Source organism: Tachysurus fulvidraco, chromosome 24 (assembly GCF_022655615.1).
Source record: "Tachysurus fulvidraco isolate hzauxx_2018 chromosome 24, HZAU_PFXX_2.0, whole genome shotgun sequence".
NCBI classification, from domain to species: domain Eukaryota; kingdom Metazoa; phylum Chordata; class Actinopteri; order Siluriformes; family Bagridae; genus Tachysurus; species Tachysurus fulvidraco.
Window position 1 is genome coordinate 365,577 of NC_062541.1, and position 17,323 is coordinate 382,899.

Genomic DNA, 17,323 nt, shown 5'->3' on the forward strand with positions numbered 1-17,323 from the left:
GATCTCAGTGATTTCGTGTTTCACTTGTAGCATTTTCGAAACTGTTGATCTCAGATTTACACACATTCTCAAAAGTTATTTATAACCTATAAATAAATAGAAGATACACTTAGTTAAAAAATGACTCAGTCATTGAGATACACTTAGTTAAAAATTTGAATGCAGTTGAATACAATTTAGGGACATTTTCTTGCCACTCACCAAAGATCCTTCACAAGAGGGCACCATAGAGCAACAGGCAGAAAAGTGTTCAGGATTCACACTAGAGCATGTATAGAGTTTAATCCACAAAAACTGTAATAAATATCCCTCAGTTATATAAAAACACAGGCCTAGATATTTGAAACCTTATACCTATATGACCCAGATTCATGTACTCGTTCATCACCATGAATCCAGAGCCAATCCTGGGATCAGTGAGCATGATGTGGGAAAAAATTTAGATGCCCACAATATCGAAGGGCACCACACACATTCACACATTCCTACATGGCATTTGGCAGTGGCAGCTTAGCAATACTGGGGATTTGAACTCACAACCTTCCAACACGGGCAATTACACTATTCTGGGGGTTTGGAGGTAATCAAACAACTCAGAGGAAACCCACATAGACACATGTCGAACATGTGAAACCCTACTCTGTCAGTATCCAGAGCGTGTGACTGTGACTCCCCTCCCCAACACATAACTAAATAATTAACTAAACTCTGCAAACAGATGTCTGATGTATAATTATGTTACTGGCCCACTATTTTCAGGAATTTGTTTGCTGTCATTAGAAAGTAAGACTGTTCTTATTCCAATGATCGCAGTTAGCGAGTTGTTTGTTCAATTTTTAGAATTTCTTCTTATAACACATTTTGTTGCTAGTTCATTAGGTATAGTAATGTAATAACTCTCAGACTGGTATTCTGGTCACATTTCCATTTAGAATTAATTTTTATTCATTTCAATTATGCAATTCAATTATATGCAAAACTGTCTTTTTATACATCATCTTGAGTTTTGAAATGTGTGCTCCTCTGTGTTACTCTCAAATTATGTTACACTGTACAACATAATACTGTTCTATTAGAGATCAGTGAGGAGGGAGAGAGAATGAGAGCGAGAGAGAGAGAGAGAGAGAGAGAGAGAGAGAGAGAGAGAGAGAGAGAGAGAGAGAAACAGAAAGAAAGAGAGATGGTGGTGGTGGTAGAGGGAAAGAGAGAGGGAGCGAGAGAGGGAGGTAGCAGGTATATGAATGGGTGTGTGTAAATTATGTGGGTGGATGTGAAGCAAAACAGAATGTGTGTGTGTGTGTGTGTGTGTGTGTGTGTGTGTGTGTGTGTGTGTGTGTGTGTGTGTGTGTGTGTGTGTGTGTATGTGTGTGCTCCCTATTCCTGCGACAGGAGACCCACAGAGAGCAGACTGTCCAAGCACTTTTGTGTGCGCATGTGCATCCACTGAAACTGGTTTTACATCTCTCTCTCACTCCACCCAAATCCCAGGATTTAAAAGCCCACTCAGGTCAAGCTTGCTGCACTTCCACAGCATCTCTTACAGCATCCTCAGCTTGGTTCCATCTGTCCATTATTTCTTCACCATGAGTTTGAGGAGCAAGAGGATCAGTTCAAGCAGCTCTGTAAGGAGCAGTGGGAAGCTTGGTGGCTATAGCACTGGGTTTAGCACAATGTCCCTTGGAGTTTTGTCACCCAGCTTCAGCACCAGCAGCACCTACTTGGGTGCCCCCATAGCCAGCATCTCGGTCAACAAAAGCCTGCTGGCCCCTCTCAACCTGGAGATCGACCCCAACCTCCAGATGGTGCGCACTCAGGAAAAAGAGCAGATGAAATCTCTTAACAACCGCTTTGCCTCATTCATCGACAAGGTAAGAATGGGTTATCGCTCCAAGAAAGTAAAATGTGCCATTAAGGCAGTTGAAATGTTTCCTGGAATTTCTAAAAAAAAGAATAGCAAGAAGGTACACTAATGAAGTCAGGTACATTTTACAAGGTGTACAATAACTTTATTTCATTTACATCACCGACATTTCTATCGAAAGTAACACTTGGTTTAAAGGGCTACTTTACAATGGTGGTATTGTACTTCAGGACTGTGACGTCAAAGTTGGAGTGAAATTGTTGACCCCATACCTTTTTAAAAGGATACTTAGTTCTAGACATCTAAGAAGCCCAAGTGCTTTTAGACCAAAGCGATTTGCTTGACACTGCTGGAAAGCACATGAAAACGATAGTTGAGCTTTAGCACCGGCCCTTTTCTGTAAAGCTGGACTGTAACCTGATAAAAAAAAAAACAGGTCAGGCTTGGCCAAGTCACCTAAGACACCACTATCCCTGAGAGTATGAAGAGAACCTTTGTGTGCCTGGGGACAATGGCAACCCAATCCCAGGGGCCCCCTTGACTGAAACAGAGACTTTTACTGATACTAGTTAGGGCCAAAGGGGTGTCTCTAAGTACTGGCCTCAGATCAGTGTTCAAAAAAGAATGAGATTAGGTTTGAAGAGAGGTGGCTGATCTATGTGCATGCCTTTTCCATCTAGCACTGCCACACAAGTAACTGAGGGATAATGTTGCTCCATTAGTATTACAAACCTTGCACAACGACCCTAAATTAAACCAGTCTAGGCTTTTAACATGTGTGATGGACAAAATGCAAAACAGATCCTTTAATTATTCCTTTAAAACCAAAATGACATAAATATCAAGCTTTTTTTTATATATATAAACATTAGAAAACCTCAATAACAGAAGATGTTTACTATTACTAGAGTTATGCATTGATTAGGATCGATTTTAACAAGCCGATTACCTACAGTAAATAACATATATATGTCATTTTGTAGACTCAACCACCTACACCCTACGACCTATACAAAATGTAATCAGAGTCTATGTATCTTTGTTCTGTTTGGCACCACACCAGACTTTATCTTTCAGTAAGGCTATAAGATACTACTGATAATAACAGATCTCTGGGAAAACAATGAGTTCTTTTGTTTCAACTGCATGGAGTAACATAGCAAGAAGAATTGCTTTTCTATTTGGTTTGTTTCCTCAAAGCCTCAAATATCAAAAGGTTTCACCATGTCTTCATTGGCCTTTATTTCCATCCATAGGTGAGGTTCCTGGAGCAGCAGAACAAGATGCTGGAGACCAAGTGGGATGTTTTACAGGGTCAGACCCCAGGCAGGTCTAACATTGAGCCCATGTTTGAGGCTTATATGGCCAATCTGCGCAGACAGCTTGATGTGGTCAACAATGACAAAATCAAGCTGGATGGAGAGCTGAGAAACATGCAGGGGCTGGTGGAAGACTTCAAGCACAAGTATGGTTCTTAATTAAAATGAACAGGAATTATGAAATGTGGGAATATTAAGGTTATATGAGGTTGAATTAATGAAATATTACTCCCAACCTGACTAAACCCCCTAAAATATTAGTTTTTATACTGAATACCGAAATGTACTTTCTTCTAATCCATCCTAAGATCTATATCGTAATGTGCAATAAAACACTTCTGTTGTGTCTTGCATAACAGACTAGCTATGTATCCACAGTAATCCCTTCCATTTCTGTTGGCTTTGACTCAGGTACGAGGACGAGATCAACAAGAGAAACAACCTAGAGAATGACTTTGTGATTCTGAAAAAGGTTTGCTTCTACTAGTGTCTTCTCAGGGAACACATTAGGACAATGGAAGCTTTTGTGCACTTTAGGTCTGATCCTACCACAATGGGCCACTGGGTAAATTAGGCATCAAGGGACAAGAGTGAACTCTACAGTGTGATACAGTCTGCTTTCCTCAAAGGAGTCTACAAAAAAGGCACAGTAAAAGTGTCCCAGCTTTTAATAGTTGAATATTTATAAAAGCGACGCCTATAAATATTAGATATTTTCGAACAAAAACCCGGGTGAGGTTAGAAATTATATATCCAAGGGCTGCCAAAAGAACACATATTGCCTCTGGTACTGTAAATGTAATGCTAGAAATCTGATCCAGATTGATTACTGCAAGAATAGTATGTGAAATGTGACAATTTCAGGATTACCCATCACAAACGCTAATATTTCCATGTCAATAACAGCTCATGTTAAAATACTAAAGTTACATAAAAAGTAAAAACAAACAAAGAAATATTTAAATATTTTAGGGTAATGCAAATAACATTATAAGTAATACTACTAATGCAAAAAAAAAGCATTTAAATCATTTGTCTCATTTTGAAATGAACATAGAGCTTGAATTATTTTATTATCTGAAACCGTGTCTGTAACTGAGAGAAGCTTTGGAGAGAAGTTGCTGAACTAGGTCACTTGTCCCTCAACTGCTGTAACACAAGTACCTGAGGGATAATGTTGCTTCATTAGTGTCACTAGCCAGAACTCTGGCTTTTAACATGCTCAATAGACCAAAAAGTACCTTTAATCATCTCCCTAAAACCAATAATTACACAGAATTAAGTTCAGGATTGTGGTAGTAAGTGCATGTTTGTCACGAGGTACAACAAAGCTCATATTGTATGAATAAATGTACAGGCTAATTTGCAAAAATAAATAAATAAATAAATAAACAAACAAACAAACAAACAAACAAACAAACAAACAAACAAACAAACAAATAAATAATAATAATAATAATAATAATAATAATAATAATAATAATAATAATAATAATACCACCACAAGTGTATTTTAGGTGTTCATAGCCTTGTTCATAGGCATGGAAATGAATGGTCTTTCAGACACCCAGCCATAAAATGTATGAGAGTTATACTGTAATAAATGACACTTTTGATCGTGACAGCCCTCATGGGAAAGAGTACAAGTATTAAACCCCTTCCTGTCCAACATGCTGAACTATCTACTGCTTAATGGTTCTGAAATAGATATAAATTGTATCAAATCGGTCTTATTTACTGCCTTGATTCTTAAATCAGTGGAGTTCATCCACTTTTTCAGCTTCGTACAGTCCACAGATTTGCTCTCTCCCAGCTCCCAATATGCCGTTGGGAAAGCTAAACATAAAGAGCAGAGCTGCAGGTTGAAGACCATCTGATCACACTTGTCTAATCAATTGGTGTAAGTCTTCAGATGACTGATGAGTTGTATCAGGTGCTCTTTCTTCGTTGCAATGAAAAACCTGCATTCATTTTGACTGGTAGAAAAGTGAGTTGGGAGACCCTGAAAACTCTGTTAGTTAACACTGCATTTAATAAACTACCAGATAATATTAGCATCTTTAACTTGAAGACAGATGTACAGATTGATGAACTGTTTTTAGGATGTAGACTCTGCATACCTGGTGAAAGCTGATCTGGAAGACAAAGTGGGAGCTCTGACTGATGAGATCAACTTCCTAAAGACTATTTACGATGAGGTAACACCACCGCCACCTCCAGCTTGTTAATCAGGGTTATAAAAGTCTATCTAGATTTCTGTATAGTACAATAACCAATTTTTTAAGATCTATGCAAAAAAAAAATCAGAATTGAACTGAATAGTAAGTTGAAGTAGGTAGAATAGATATGCTGTGAGAACAATGCTAACATTTTATACGTTATGATGCAGGAACTGCGTGAGATGCAGTACAGCATCAAGGACACCTCTGTCATAGTGCAGATGGACAACTCCCGCAACCTCAACATGGACCAGATTGTGGCTGAAGTCAAGGCCCAATATGAGGAGATTGCAGCCAAAAGCCGTGAGGAAGCTGAGGCCTGGTACAAGTCTAAGGTATGAAGAGCTCTGAGTAGTTGACGCTGTGAGAATTGTGTGCTAGAATTAAACATTATAGAAGATTGCAAATGCCTTCTTGAAATAGAGGCCTTTATTATCATCATATATACATTACAGCACAGTGGAATTCTTTTCTTTGTATGTCCCAACTGAGGAGGTTGGGGTCGGAGTGCAATGGCAGTTATGATACAGCAGCCCTGGAACAGGGAAAGGCTCAATTGCCCAACAGTGGCAGTTTAGCAATGCCGGGGCTTGGACCCTGACCTTCCAATTAACAACCTAGAGCCTTAACCACTTCATCCACCACGGCTTAACAATAACAATTTTTATAACAATTCGAATAACAGTTCTTATTTATTGTTATACCACCATCCACTCATGGTACTGAAACATGCTGTACATTCATTAATCTTGTTATAGGCATTCATACAGCTTTATATTTTAGACTGTTAAGTATCTGAACATGTTTATCCCACTCAACATGCAATTATTGGCTATATAACCTGGAGATATCCAGCATGTGTTTGTGCCCTATCTCCAGTATGACCAGATGGCCAGCCAGGCGACCCAGTATGGGAACGAGCTGAGGAACACCAAGGCTGAGATCGCTGAGCTCAACCGCATGATCAGCCGCTTGCAAAGCGAAATCGAGTCCATCAAGGCCCAGGTGAATAACGTAACACAATGAACACTTTCCCAGAGAATATGTCGGACCTTCTATTAAAGAATTAATCCTTTATTCAGTCACTACAACAATCCTTGCTCTGCATCAAGCAATTTGTTATTCAGAATATACAAAACTATAGTCTTCAGAACTAATTCATGCTTATTTTTCTGTCTATCCATCAAACAAGGAGGAAGGATATTGGGTATTCATGGTATTTATACATCACTACTGAACAAGCTGATGTGTGAGAACTTTTTTAACCTTCCCTAAATCTGTAGATCTTGGGTAATTGTGGATGCAAATCCAGTCCTGGGAACACTGAGTCCAAGGTGGAAATACATAAATCAATCATAGGACACCTTGAACATACACTCATTCACACCAAGCAACTGTTTAGCAAAGCCTTTCCATCTACCAGCATATTTTTTGGGAGGTGGAATGAAACCAAAGAACATGGTGAAGACATATAGAAACTCCACACAGACCATAACCAAAGACCCTGATACTGTCAGTTGCCAATGCAATACACTGTGCTCGAGTGCTAACCCCAGTGCGCAGTTTTAAGATTTCATTAATTAAACCCAGATATTGCTTTTGCTTCCAGCGCACTAACATGGAGAACCAGGTCGCCGAGGCAGAGGAGCGTGGTGAGCTGACTGTGAAGGAGGCCAAAGCTCGCATCAGAGACCTGGAGGAGGCGCTGCAGAGAGCCAAACAGGACATGGCACGCCAGCTGCGGGAGTACCAGGAGCTCATGAATGTCAAGCTGGCACTGGACATCGAGATTGCCACTTACAGGAAGCTTCTGGAGGGAGAGGAGGACAGGTGAGGGACTGAGACGGCTTATGGAGAGCTTTGTAACATAGCGTGCCTGAGCTTAAAGCCCAGCACGGGTAATATTACAACAAGTGAAAAGTTTAAAAGCGTAATTGTATTCTCTCTCTCTCTCTCTCTCTCTCTCTCTCTCTCTCGCTCGCTCTCGCTCTCTAAAGAATTGGACAGCAGTCTGTTGTCAACATTCAATCCATGCCCAGTTACAGTGAGTATCAAACTTTACAAGATTTGACTATTAAAGATGTCAATTTAAAATAAACAACCAAGTACAAAGAATTGTTTCCTGTTTACAGTTATTAACATTTATTTAGACAAAGTTTGACACACTCACCTTAAAAGATGCTGTTTGGCTCAATAATAAGAATTCCATGAGAAGATGAGAATATCGATCCACTTAAAAAAAATAAATTAATAAATTAAATGCAGACAGAACGCTGCTTCAAATGGTTAGTTCCTGTGCTTTTAGCTCTGCGATGTCCTTGTGTCTATTATTATAGATGACAGTATGACGTACAGAGTCTGAAACCACAAAAGCAAGTTGGTTTGAAATCACTAAAGATATTTTGAGGTGAGTGTGTTTACATGATGTTAAACCCGAACTTAGGAGCTTCCTATAAAAAAATAAAATAAAAATAGCAACAGTGGTGTTAAAGCTTTAGATCGAAAAAGGGGAAATCTGTTTATAAATCGGTTTATATTATGCTTTTTTTTTAAATTCCAGGCTCCAAAGGAATGAACGGCTACCAGCAGTACAGCTCTCCATCTCCTAAACTACTGATCAAAACCACGGAGATTAGAGACAACACCAGATTCAGTACACACTGAAGTATCAGTATAAACTACACTATCAAATAGCTTAACAAAACTGGTGCAAAACTAACCGTAGGTTTATTATACGTTAGACTTATAAAAGAAACTACATCTATATGCGTTTTCCATATTAATAAAGGTGTCGTAAACCTGATATAATAAATACTCTAGCAATTAAAAGAGGTGGGAAAAGTCAAATAGTGAAATGCATTGTTTATTGGTTTTTGAGTATTATTTTCTTTATTTTTTATTGATTTCTTTCTCACTGAATCAGAATGTTTAATTAAGATTTTATTTACAAAATCACATCTCAGTTAACTAAGCATTTGGTAATGTTGCTATTTTAGTGGATTATAATGAACCTGTAAAAGTTGACATTAAAGGAACAGTTAGCTCAATAAGCTACAATGTTTTTGTCATTGTGTATTTGAGCTAAAATTGTACGTAGACGCACGCACACACACGCACACACACGCACACACACACACACACACACACACGCACACACACGCACACACACGCACACACACGCACACACACACACACACACACACACACACACACACACACACACACACACACACACACACACAGAGATGTAAATTAGAGTTGCCACATACCTACATCTGGAGAATGCTTGCAGACACAGAGAGAGCATCTGCACAGTCAGTGCCTTGAGCTCAGGGTCGAACCAGGGATCCTGGCACTGTTAGGTGCTACTTAGCTGTCTTCTGGTATCCATCCACAGGGTCATGGAGCACCTGAAGCATACCACAAAAACCCTCACAGGTTACAATCACACACACTCATACTCGCATACCCATTTATACACTACAGACAATTTAGGGATATCAGTCAGTCTACAATGCATGTCTTTGTACTGGGGATTAAACCAGAGTACCCAGAGGAAACCCATGAATCCTGCACACGCAGTGCAAAGGACGAAATCAAACCCATAGCAATGAAGGTGTAGGGCAAATGTACTAATAACTGTCCATGACTTCGCAGCCTATAAAAGGCAACGTTTAATATTTTACCATGGAAGTTTGAATCCTTCGGTTAGAGCTGTTCTAGTCTTTTCCACAGTATTGCAAAGAAAATCAATTAAATCCTTCACACATCACTAACTGGTACAGGATTTGCTTCCAGCTTGTAATCCGGTTAGAGAGAGAGAGAGTAAGAGAGAGAGAGAGAGAGACTTAAATGCAGAATTAAACTTCTAACTATGCCGCTTTGTCCCAATATTATGATTTTTATAATATTCAGTATGATCACATGCACATAGTATTTTTAGCATTTCAGTTCCATGGGGCTCAGTGATTGGTTGGATGAGGTTTGAATTATGATGTGAATTCTACACTTTCACAGTTATTAGTCACAATCACACAACCAAAATGGACTGATAGGGAAATGTGTTAAAACAGAGCTTTCCTCCATGATCATCATCATCATCATCAAATTGAGGAAGAAAATTTCAGCACAGCTACACAGACTTATAGGATCTGGACCAATGAAGCTCTGAAGCTGTTCTAAATTTCTTTACATGCATTTGTTGCCTCTACTTATTTGTCTGGCTTAGTTTCGGCTTGTGCAGATTAATGGCAACTTGAATAAGAGCTCCCCCTTGTGGACAATATTTCACCTGAAAAACGTGACTTTTTTCACAACGGGTTCTTAAAGCAGAAAAACTACTAAATTGTAAATTAATCTTTCAATATGAGGCTCATTATTTAAATGTAATAGATCCATTTAATTTTTCTCCACACACTGAACATATTAGACATTAATTAGGACCTACATTATTTACATTATACTGTATATATTTATATATAGCCTCAGAATTTAGGTCGCCTCTCAGATCCTTGGATTTCCACAGAATCTACGACAAGATCCACTGTATTATAAAGACATCACTAGATATCAATGTGTCAAGGAATAATTAAATGTAACTTTATTCGTATTGCACGTTTAACAAAAGACCTGATCACAAAAGTTGTACATAAACCCTGACGTAGATCCATCGTGAGCAAGTCAGAGGTGACTGACAATAAAAAAACTCCCAGAGATTACAGAAAGATACTGTAAACTTCTTCTGGGTGGGACGGATTAGTGAAATGATTCCTATTCTTTAACTTTTAACTTTACTGTACTCTAACAGTAAGTGTAACAAGTGTATTTTAAGGATGTTGAGTATGAACAGATTAGGAATGAATGAATGAATGAATGAATGAATGAATGAATGAATGAATGAGTGACTGTGAGTCTGGGATGAGCACAAAACGTATTTATAATTACAGCAGGTACAAGTATATAGTATCAAAGTGTCTCGGGAAAGAAAGAAGTTTTGAAGAGTTTTACATTTATGCCTTAACTTTTCATTTAAAATTAATCTACAATGTTCACAGGTTACTCTTCATTGCATCATCGTCTCTTGAACAATAAAAGGCTCCGGTCCCACAATGTACTACCGAAACTCTGAACCAGCTCCATTCCACACTGCTTTTCTAAATGCTCTTTAGCATGAGCTGCCATGTCCCCACGGATCTCCAGAGTCTTAAAGTGGTCAAAGTCACTGCGCCCGAGCTTCCGTAACCGTCGAGCAGCAGAGCGGTAACATTTCCATGGCTGTGCCTCAAGTAACAGGCACTCGCAGACCGAGGCAATCCTTGAGAGGAAAGCTAATAACGCAGCATCTCCGTGGTTCAGGTGAACCCACATTGTTACAGAAAAACAGCAACACAGGTGAAAGCGACTGAGGCCAAACTTCTCCAGATAGGAAGCAAGTTTAGTGTGGCTGTCCTCACTGGTGATATCAAGTGGAATGAACTGAATGTTTTGGGGGAATGGGTTAGAGTTTTGAGCACGTAGGATTAAGTTCTGGTCCAGGTCAAATCCAAGTATGTGAATCCTTTTAGAACGGTCACTTCCAGGTGGCTGGTCTTGAAGAACATGTTTGTACAGGGCAATAGATAAGTCCTAGTAGAGCAAAACAGGGAAAAGTGAAAAAGATTAGCTTAGCTTACTTCAACAATGTTGTAATCATACATATGTTTATATATATACACTCAGATTTGTGGATAATTGGCATCTGCAACATGCCTTCTATTAAACACACTTTCACGTTTTTTTAAAAGTTAGTATGCTCCAAACAAACTACAAGATCAGCAGTGGTATAACGTGTTTACAGTATTGATCTAAATGTTAAAAAAATAAATAAATAAACAAACTAACAAACAAACAAACAAAAAACACATGGAACGTTTATGCAGGAACATTGGCCTCCTGTTCTCTCTCTCCCTAATCTAAGATGCAGAATTTACTACGAAAGTGCATATAAACACTCATAATATTTAAAATTCCAATACAATAGGAATAAATGATTATGATCTGGAAGCTGATTTTTCAGCAGAGTAAAGATAAGGAAGTGAGAAAACACGGGAGACTGAAGGATTAAAGTGCTGCTGCATCATCACACCTTTTAGACAGATATGAAACAAGAGCTAACTGGCACCACCATCGGTGGGCAAAGGCAAACAAAAGGCATGGTAGGTAATGCAGGGACTTAACCAAAGCCTATATAGACATGTTGGGTGAAATCAGGACAGTGTGAGGTTTGAAACATTTCTGTTTGTAGTTTTGTTCAGGAAATGTAATTTCTCTGCAGAGCTTACTTGTGTGTTGTGGCAAATTTTTAGCCCATTATTACTAAAAGAAAGACAGAAATGAAAGACTTTTATTTTATAAATAAATTGAGCTAGATGTTCAGGTTCCTCACCCCCGAGTTACATCCCACATCGAGCATCAGCACTGATTCTCTGTCTGGATGATATCCGACATCCTCCAGCAGTGTGTTCGGGATCAAACTCAGACGATTCTCTGGCGGATTAAACGTATAATAATTTATAAAATTTCCACATGGAGCTGCACCGGGATCCTTTTTCTCTTCAGCTGTCACTAGACTCATGTTACTGCTGGACGCCTCCATTTTTGTACGTCTTTAAAATAATTCCCCCTGCAACAAATTCCTGCTTTTGTATGAAGCATAAAACATCATTTAAAAAAAAAAAAAAAAGTAAGTACTCAACTGACAGCTCATCTCGGAGATTACAGCAGTCGCTTCCTTATTTTCCTTAATTTGCATAGAAAAGACAATCACAATATATTATATATTGTGAATATATAAAACGCGTTGCGAAAAATTGTCCCTTCTGTTGATCCGTAGCGTAACCAGGAAGTTTTGCAGGAGCATTTGACTGACATTGAACTTTCCTAAAGGCGGTGTTTTAACCATCATTTTGGAGTTAAACTGAATAAATAAACTGGTGAGTGACGTCTCAGGATAATAAACATGTATTATGTCTGTTATTAGTATAGCAGAGACAGGTAACAGTTTATTTATGCAGTTGCTACTTAGCTCGTGCCTTAGATCTCTCTCTCACACTCACACACACACACACACACACACACACACACACACACACACACACACACACACACACACACACACTCTCCAATGTATTTAGTCTGGAGTTTTATCCAGTTTACACTAATGTTCCCCACAGAAGGGCTTTATGGAGGCCAATACGATGGTATATCTGGTGAAAAAACAAACAAACAATAATTTGGCTTCAATTATTTTAATGACTCAAACTACTTAATTTTGTTCATCCAATTAATCACTAAACGCCAATGCCCCGCCCCCTAGGCCAATGCCCCGCCCCTAGGCCAATGCCCCGCCCCCTAGGCCAATGCCCCGCCCCCTAAGGCTCATGCCTTGTTTGCAGTTACTGTTTGTTAGCAGCAGACCTGCTTTGAGTGCATTTGAACAGATCTTTGATTTGGGAACAAAAAAAGAAACAAACATTAAAGTTAATTAATTAACAAACATTTCCTAGAGGGTGATTATTGCATTTGTTTATGTTTACATTTTACATTTCCAGCATTTAGCAGACACCCTTATATCCAGAAGGACCTCTCTCTCTTTTTTATATGATTGAGCAATTGAGGGTTAAGGGCCTTGCTCAGGGGCCCAACGGCGGCAGCTTGGTGAACCTGGGATCAAACTCACAACCTTCCCATCAGTAGCCCAACACCTTAACCACTAGGCTACCACATGCCCTTATGTGCCATTATGTAGCACTTTGGATGACAGTTGTACCAACGTGGCCCTTTTCAATGTCACAATGTCGCTATCACGGACTGAGCTTCTCACTTTGTTGGGGCTGATATCAGTAAGATTAATAAAATTGTATCCATCATTCAGATGTTTCCAGGTGACCTGCAGCCCTCACTCACTTTCAGCACTGCGGAGTCTAACTATAAAAACAAATATTCCTCTTCTAGGATTTGAACCATATTAAAGATGAGGAAAAGGTCATGATAAAGTTAAAGTTCTTCATATTTTGTGAGTTTTCAAATCTACTGTTTTAGAAGCACATCATGCCTCTCATGCTGATTCAGAACAACTCATTTTGTTATAACGAGTGGACATTAGATTGGGATTTGAACTAGGTTTCAACAGGGTTTTTTTCAGAGCTCTAATTTCTTAAATTGTGTGATTTATCAAGACACATTGCATCAGGTGAAGTTTAATTCACATTCATGCAGAGTTTCAAACTTGGCAAAGATGTTTTTACCTTTGTGTGTCAGAGTTTTCAGGCACTTTTCACAAATCATCAGTGCACTTGTTCAGGTACAAGATCTGTTTAACTGGAAATGATGGAAAAAACTAGCATTTAAACTGAAATTTAGGTCAGTGACAGGATGCAAAGGTCAAAATCTGGCCTTCCGTTTGTGCTCTGACATATAGAGAACGGGGGGGGGGGGGGGTACCACTTAGAATATAGAGTAGAACTACTTTAGCACTATTTAAACCTGTCTTAATGGCATACAATAAGGTCCATCCATTGGAAGAGTTCAGTCCAGTCGTGTTTCATGCCAGAATCGACCCGGACCAGTACATACCCAACTGGAGTTAAACATTCTCAAGGAAAGGAAATCTCAGGAACTTGAGCAGCCATAACTGAAGATCTGTTTCTTTCCATTTTAGCGAGTTCCTCATGCTGAGCACCAAGCGTCTGGCTGATGTGGGTTACCGCGTCTTCTCCGGGTCCATGATGCTGCTGACCATGTACGGAGGCTACCTTTGCGCCATGCGCGGCTACCGCTACATGCTGAGACAGAAGCAGCTCAAACTGGATGCACAGAATCAGAACATCGACTCTGAGATCGTCAAGGACTGATCATACGTTCATACAGTAGCGGCCGGGTCTCGTCTCCATGGCGACGAGATCCCACCCACATCCATGTATGGATGGCAAATACAGATTTCAATGAAGCGTAAAAATGTGTTATTTTGTTTAACTCTGGTTTTTCTGTTGTAATATATTAAATAGTAAACAAATTAAAAACGCTTGAGTTACTTTTTCCCTTATTGAACAATGAAAAAACAATTGATTAGATACAAAGTACAAATTCCAACTAATCTGCTTTAATCCTTGTACATTTGTGCAAGTTCAAGGTGTATTGCATAGACAGCTTTAAATAACATTGAATTGTTGCATCTTTCACACAAGACTGATCACATCACAGGAAATAAACATATCTAACATCACCGTCACAATATCAGACATATCAGTGCACTTTGTCAACCTGAAACCTTTTTTTTTTTTTACTCTTACATGGTTTTTTAATTGACCTCAGATGCACAGCTTTGTACAATACAAAATTCTGAAAAACTGTGAACTAGAAAAAGCCAGCATAAATTGTCAGCATAAATTAAATCAAAAGAATTTTCTAGCTTAATGGCCAATGTAGTTGATCAGCAAAGACACGATTGATGTCCAAGATCTGCTTCTTTACCTCAGAACTGATGCGACAGGCGATCGTATTCCAGCCATTTCCAGTAGTGCTTATCCTACACAGGGTCAGAGGAAGTCTGGAGTCTATCCCCGGGGAATCGGGGCACGAAACGGAGGACACACTGTATGGGGTGCCAACTCATCACAGAGTACAAATGATAAACACACCCACACACACACTATGGTCAATATAAATGCCACTCAGATTACAAAGCATGTTTTTTGACTGGGGAAGAAACCCAGGATGCACAGTGAAAACATGCAAATTCCACACACAGATGTGTGGGATGTGTGAGGCAAACATACATCCCACTATATGCCCCAAAGCCACTATATGCCCCACAATAAAAGACTCATCCAAAACACACCCAATGGCTGATTGGCTACGGAGTGAAATGATACTACATTTCTGTATTCAAGATTTCTGTACATTCTAATGTTCCCTTGACTGCAGAACGAAATGTCTAGGGGGCGTAGTTCAGACATTCAGATTCACCTGGGTGGAGACAAATCGGTGTGTTTTAAGCAGAACGTGTGTTGTTGTGTTGTACAGCATCTCATGAGGGTTAGGATTAGGTCATATGATCTGGTTAAGCTCCACCCCCTGGACTTTTGGTTCAGCAGTGATGAGTATCTCAGAGAATCCGAACATCAGTCCGAGTGGAAGCAGAAAGCCACTAAAACAAATGGACATCAAACATAATAGCTGACTGACTAATTGCATTTGTCATGAGGGGACAACTTGCCAAATCTTTTTGCACTGAGATGACGATTCATGAGGTTATAACTAACTAGGACTTATTATAGCTGACTCTTTTCTCATGGCATAACGGAGTACCAAATCATTTCTCAGTGTGAAGCGATCAAGTCATATTTTAATAAACTTATTATATCTCTAAATAAAAAAATCGAGCATAATGAACAACAGGACAGGAAAGACACAGCAGGAGTAACCGAATGATGAACTGCATTAAAAAAACTGGTCAAGTACATGAGACAGCATGAATAAGTGAAAAGAGACTTCCTCCCTGACTTCAGTAAAACATGAAGATTAAGGAAGAACATGAGCACACTTCTGCTTCTGAAAATAAGATAATGAAAAAAATAATAATCGATCGTTTAATCTCACTGTTGTCTGTCTCTTTTTTCACACATGAAGCATCATTGTCCAAACAGCTGACATCAACATCATCGTCGTCGTCATTATCGTCAACATTTCACACCATGTCAACTCAATGTGTGTAAAAACTAGGGAATGTGTAATATGGGGCTCCATTGGATTTTGCAGCTTGGTCAGGAACTGAATGGAGGAGTGGAACTACGTTTCTGCAGGATTATCAGTTCTTGTTAATGGAGTGTCTCCATGTCACCAGCTCTCGTCTTTTTGATCCAGCGCTGGGATCCCAAATGGCCATTGGTGCCGTTTTCTTGTTTGGCTGGAGCTGTGTGGGAGGGAGTGGTTTCGGGCTCTTCCTCTGAGCTGCTTTCGACATCGCTACGCACGTCTTTGGATACCTGGTACAGAGAGAGAGCGTTGGCAGTGGATAGTGATTATCGATTGGTGGAATTATGCATGAATGCGTCATTTACGCTTTATTAAGGCTTCACTTAAGACTTAAGATTTTAGCGGTACTGATTATCGAGTCCTCGTAAACCAAGTAGCCGGTTTATTAGGTACACGTGATATGCAGGCAGACAAATACACTTATACAATGTCAACCTTCTGTCCAAAACTTGAAAAGCAGATACACTATATGACCAAATGTTTGTGGACTCTTTCCACTAGATTTGAGTGTGGTGATTGGGATTTTTATTTCAGCTATAAAAGCATTACTGAGGTTAGGCACTGATGTTGGGATGGTGAGGAGAGCTGGGAAAAAGCAGTAAAGTGTTCCAGTTCATCCCAAAGGTGTTCAGTGGGTTTGAGTCAGAGTCACGGCTCCAACCTTGGCAAAGCATGTCTTCCTGGACTTGGCTTTGTGAACAGTGACACTGACATGCTGGAAAAGGTATTTGGGCTTCTTAGTTCCAGTCTTGGAAAAGTGTAATACTACAACACACAAAGACATTCTGTACAATTATGTGCTTCCAAGTTTGTGGCAGGGGTTTGAGGAAGAACCACATTTGGCTGGGATGGTCAGGTGTCCGCAAACATTTGGCTATACAGTGTACTGCAGCTCTCTATAGTGTACCCTAGACTTTATTTTAGACTACTTCATGGATTATAGGTGACAGAAGTCATGACCAGCTGCGCACTTGGGCACTCCAGCAGTGACAATGTTTGCAGTGATTCTGCAGTAAAAATGTGTAGTGAAATGCACCTGAGTAAAAATAGGGGTGGATATCGTGGCTGTTAAATATCAGTAAGGACGATAAGGATACTGTTATTTTACACGAGCACAGTGTAGGTCAAAA

The 17,323-nt window shown here is 39.5% G+C and overlaps 3 protein-coding genes across 3 annotated transcripts; 2 read left to right on the top strand and 1 right to left on the bottom strand.

Moving 5' to 3' along the window:
* The first annotated feature begins 123 nt into the window (after window positions 1-123).
* Window positions 124-8,527, top strand: si:dkey-222f2.1 (intermediate filament protein ON3). Its single transcript, XM_027140720.2, has 10 exons — window positions 124-783; window positions 1,390-1,868; window positions 3,118-3,326; window positions 3,592-3,652; window positions 5,283-5,378; window positions 5,570-5,734; window positions 6,279-6,404; window positions 7,009-7,229; window positions 7,397-7,443; window positions 7,960-8,527. The coding sequence occupies exons 1-10, from the start codon at window positions 726-728 to the stop codon at window positions 8,061-8,063; spliced, it is 1,566 nt and encodes a 521-aa protein (XP_026996521.2). The 5' UTR covers window positions 124-725; the 3' UTR covers window positions 8,064-8,527.
* Window positions 8,528-10,317: 1,790 nt separating this feature from the next.
* Window positions 10,318-12,378, bottom strand: LOC113648398 (pre-miRNA 5'-monophosphate methyltransferase). Its single transcript, XM_027155563.2, has 3 exons — window positions 12,138-12,378; window positions 11,824-12,060; window positions 10,318-11,024 (listed from the first exon to the last, which is right to left on the bottom strand). The coding sequence occupies exons 2-3, from the start codon at window positions 12,031-12,033 to the stop codon at window positions 10,470-10,472; spliced, it is 765 nt and encodes a 254-aa protein (XP_027011364.1). The 5' UTR covers window positions 12,034-12,060; window positions 12,138-12,378; the 3' UTR covers window positions 10,318-10,469.
* Window positions 12,379-14,097: 1,719 nt separating this feature from the next.
* On the top strand, window positions 14,098-14,460 carry LOC113639062 (cytochrome c oxidase assembly protein COX14 homolog). The gene has a single exon (XM_027140725.2). It carries the CDS (start codon window positions 14,108-14,110, stop codon window positions 14,288-14,290), a length of 183 nt encoding a protein of 60 aa, XP_026996526.1. The 5' UTR covers window positions 14,098-14,107; the 3' UTR covers window positions 14,291-14,460.
* The last annotated feature ends 2,863 nt before the right edge of the window (window positions 14,461-17,323 follow it).

Coding starts and splice junctions, on each gene's coding strand:
- si:dkey-222f2.1 (XM_027140720.2), top strand. CDS start 726: ATGTATAATTATGTTACTGGCCCACTATTTTCAGGAATTTGTTTGCTG. Junction 1,869..3,117: donor TTGCCTCATTCATCGACAAG/GTAAGAATGGGT, acceptor TTCCATCCATAG/GTGAGGTTCCTGGAGCAGCA. Junction 3,327..3,591: donor GTGGAAGACTTCAAGCACAA/GTATGGTTCTTA, acceptor GCTTTGACTCAG/GTACGAGGACGAGATCAACA.
- LOC113648398 (XM_027155563.2), bottom strand. CDS start 12,033: ATGGAGGCGTCCAGCAGTAACATGAGTCTAGTGACAGCTGAAGAGAAA. Junction 11,025..11,823: donor ATGTGGGATGTAACTCGGGG/GTGAGGAACCTG, acceptor TTGCTCTACTAG/GACTTATCTATTGCCCTGTA.
- LOC113639062 (XM_027140725.2), top strand. CDS start 14,108: ATGCTGAGCACCAAGCGTCTGGCTGATGTGGGTTACCGCGTCTTCTCC.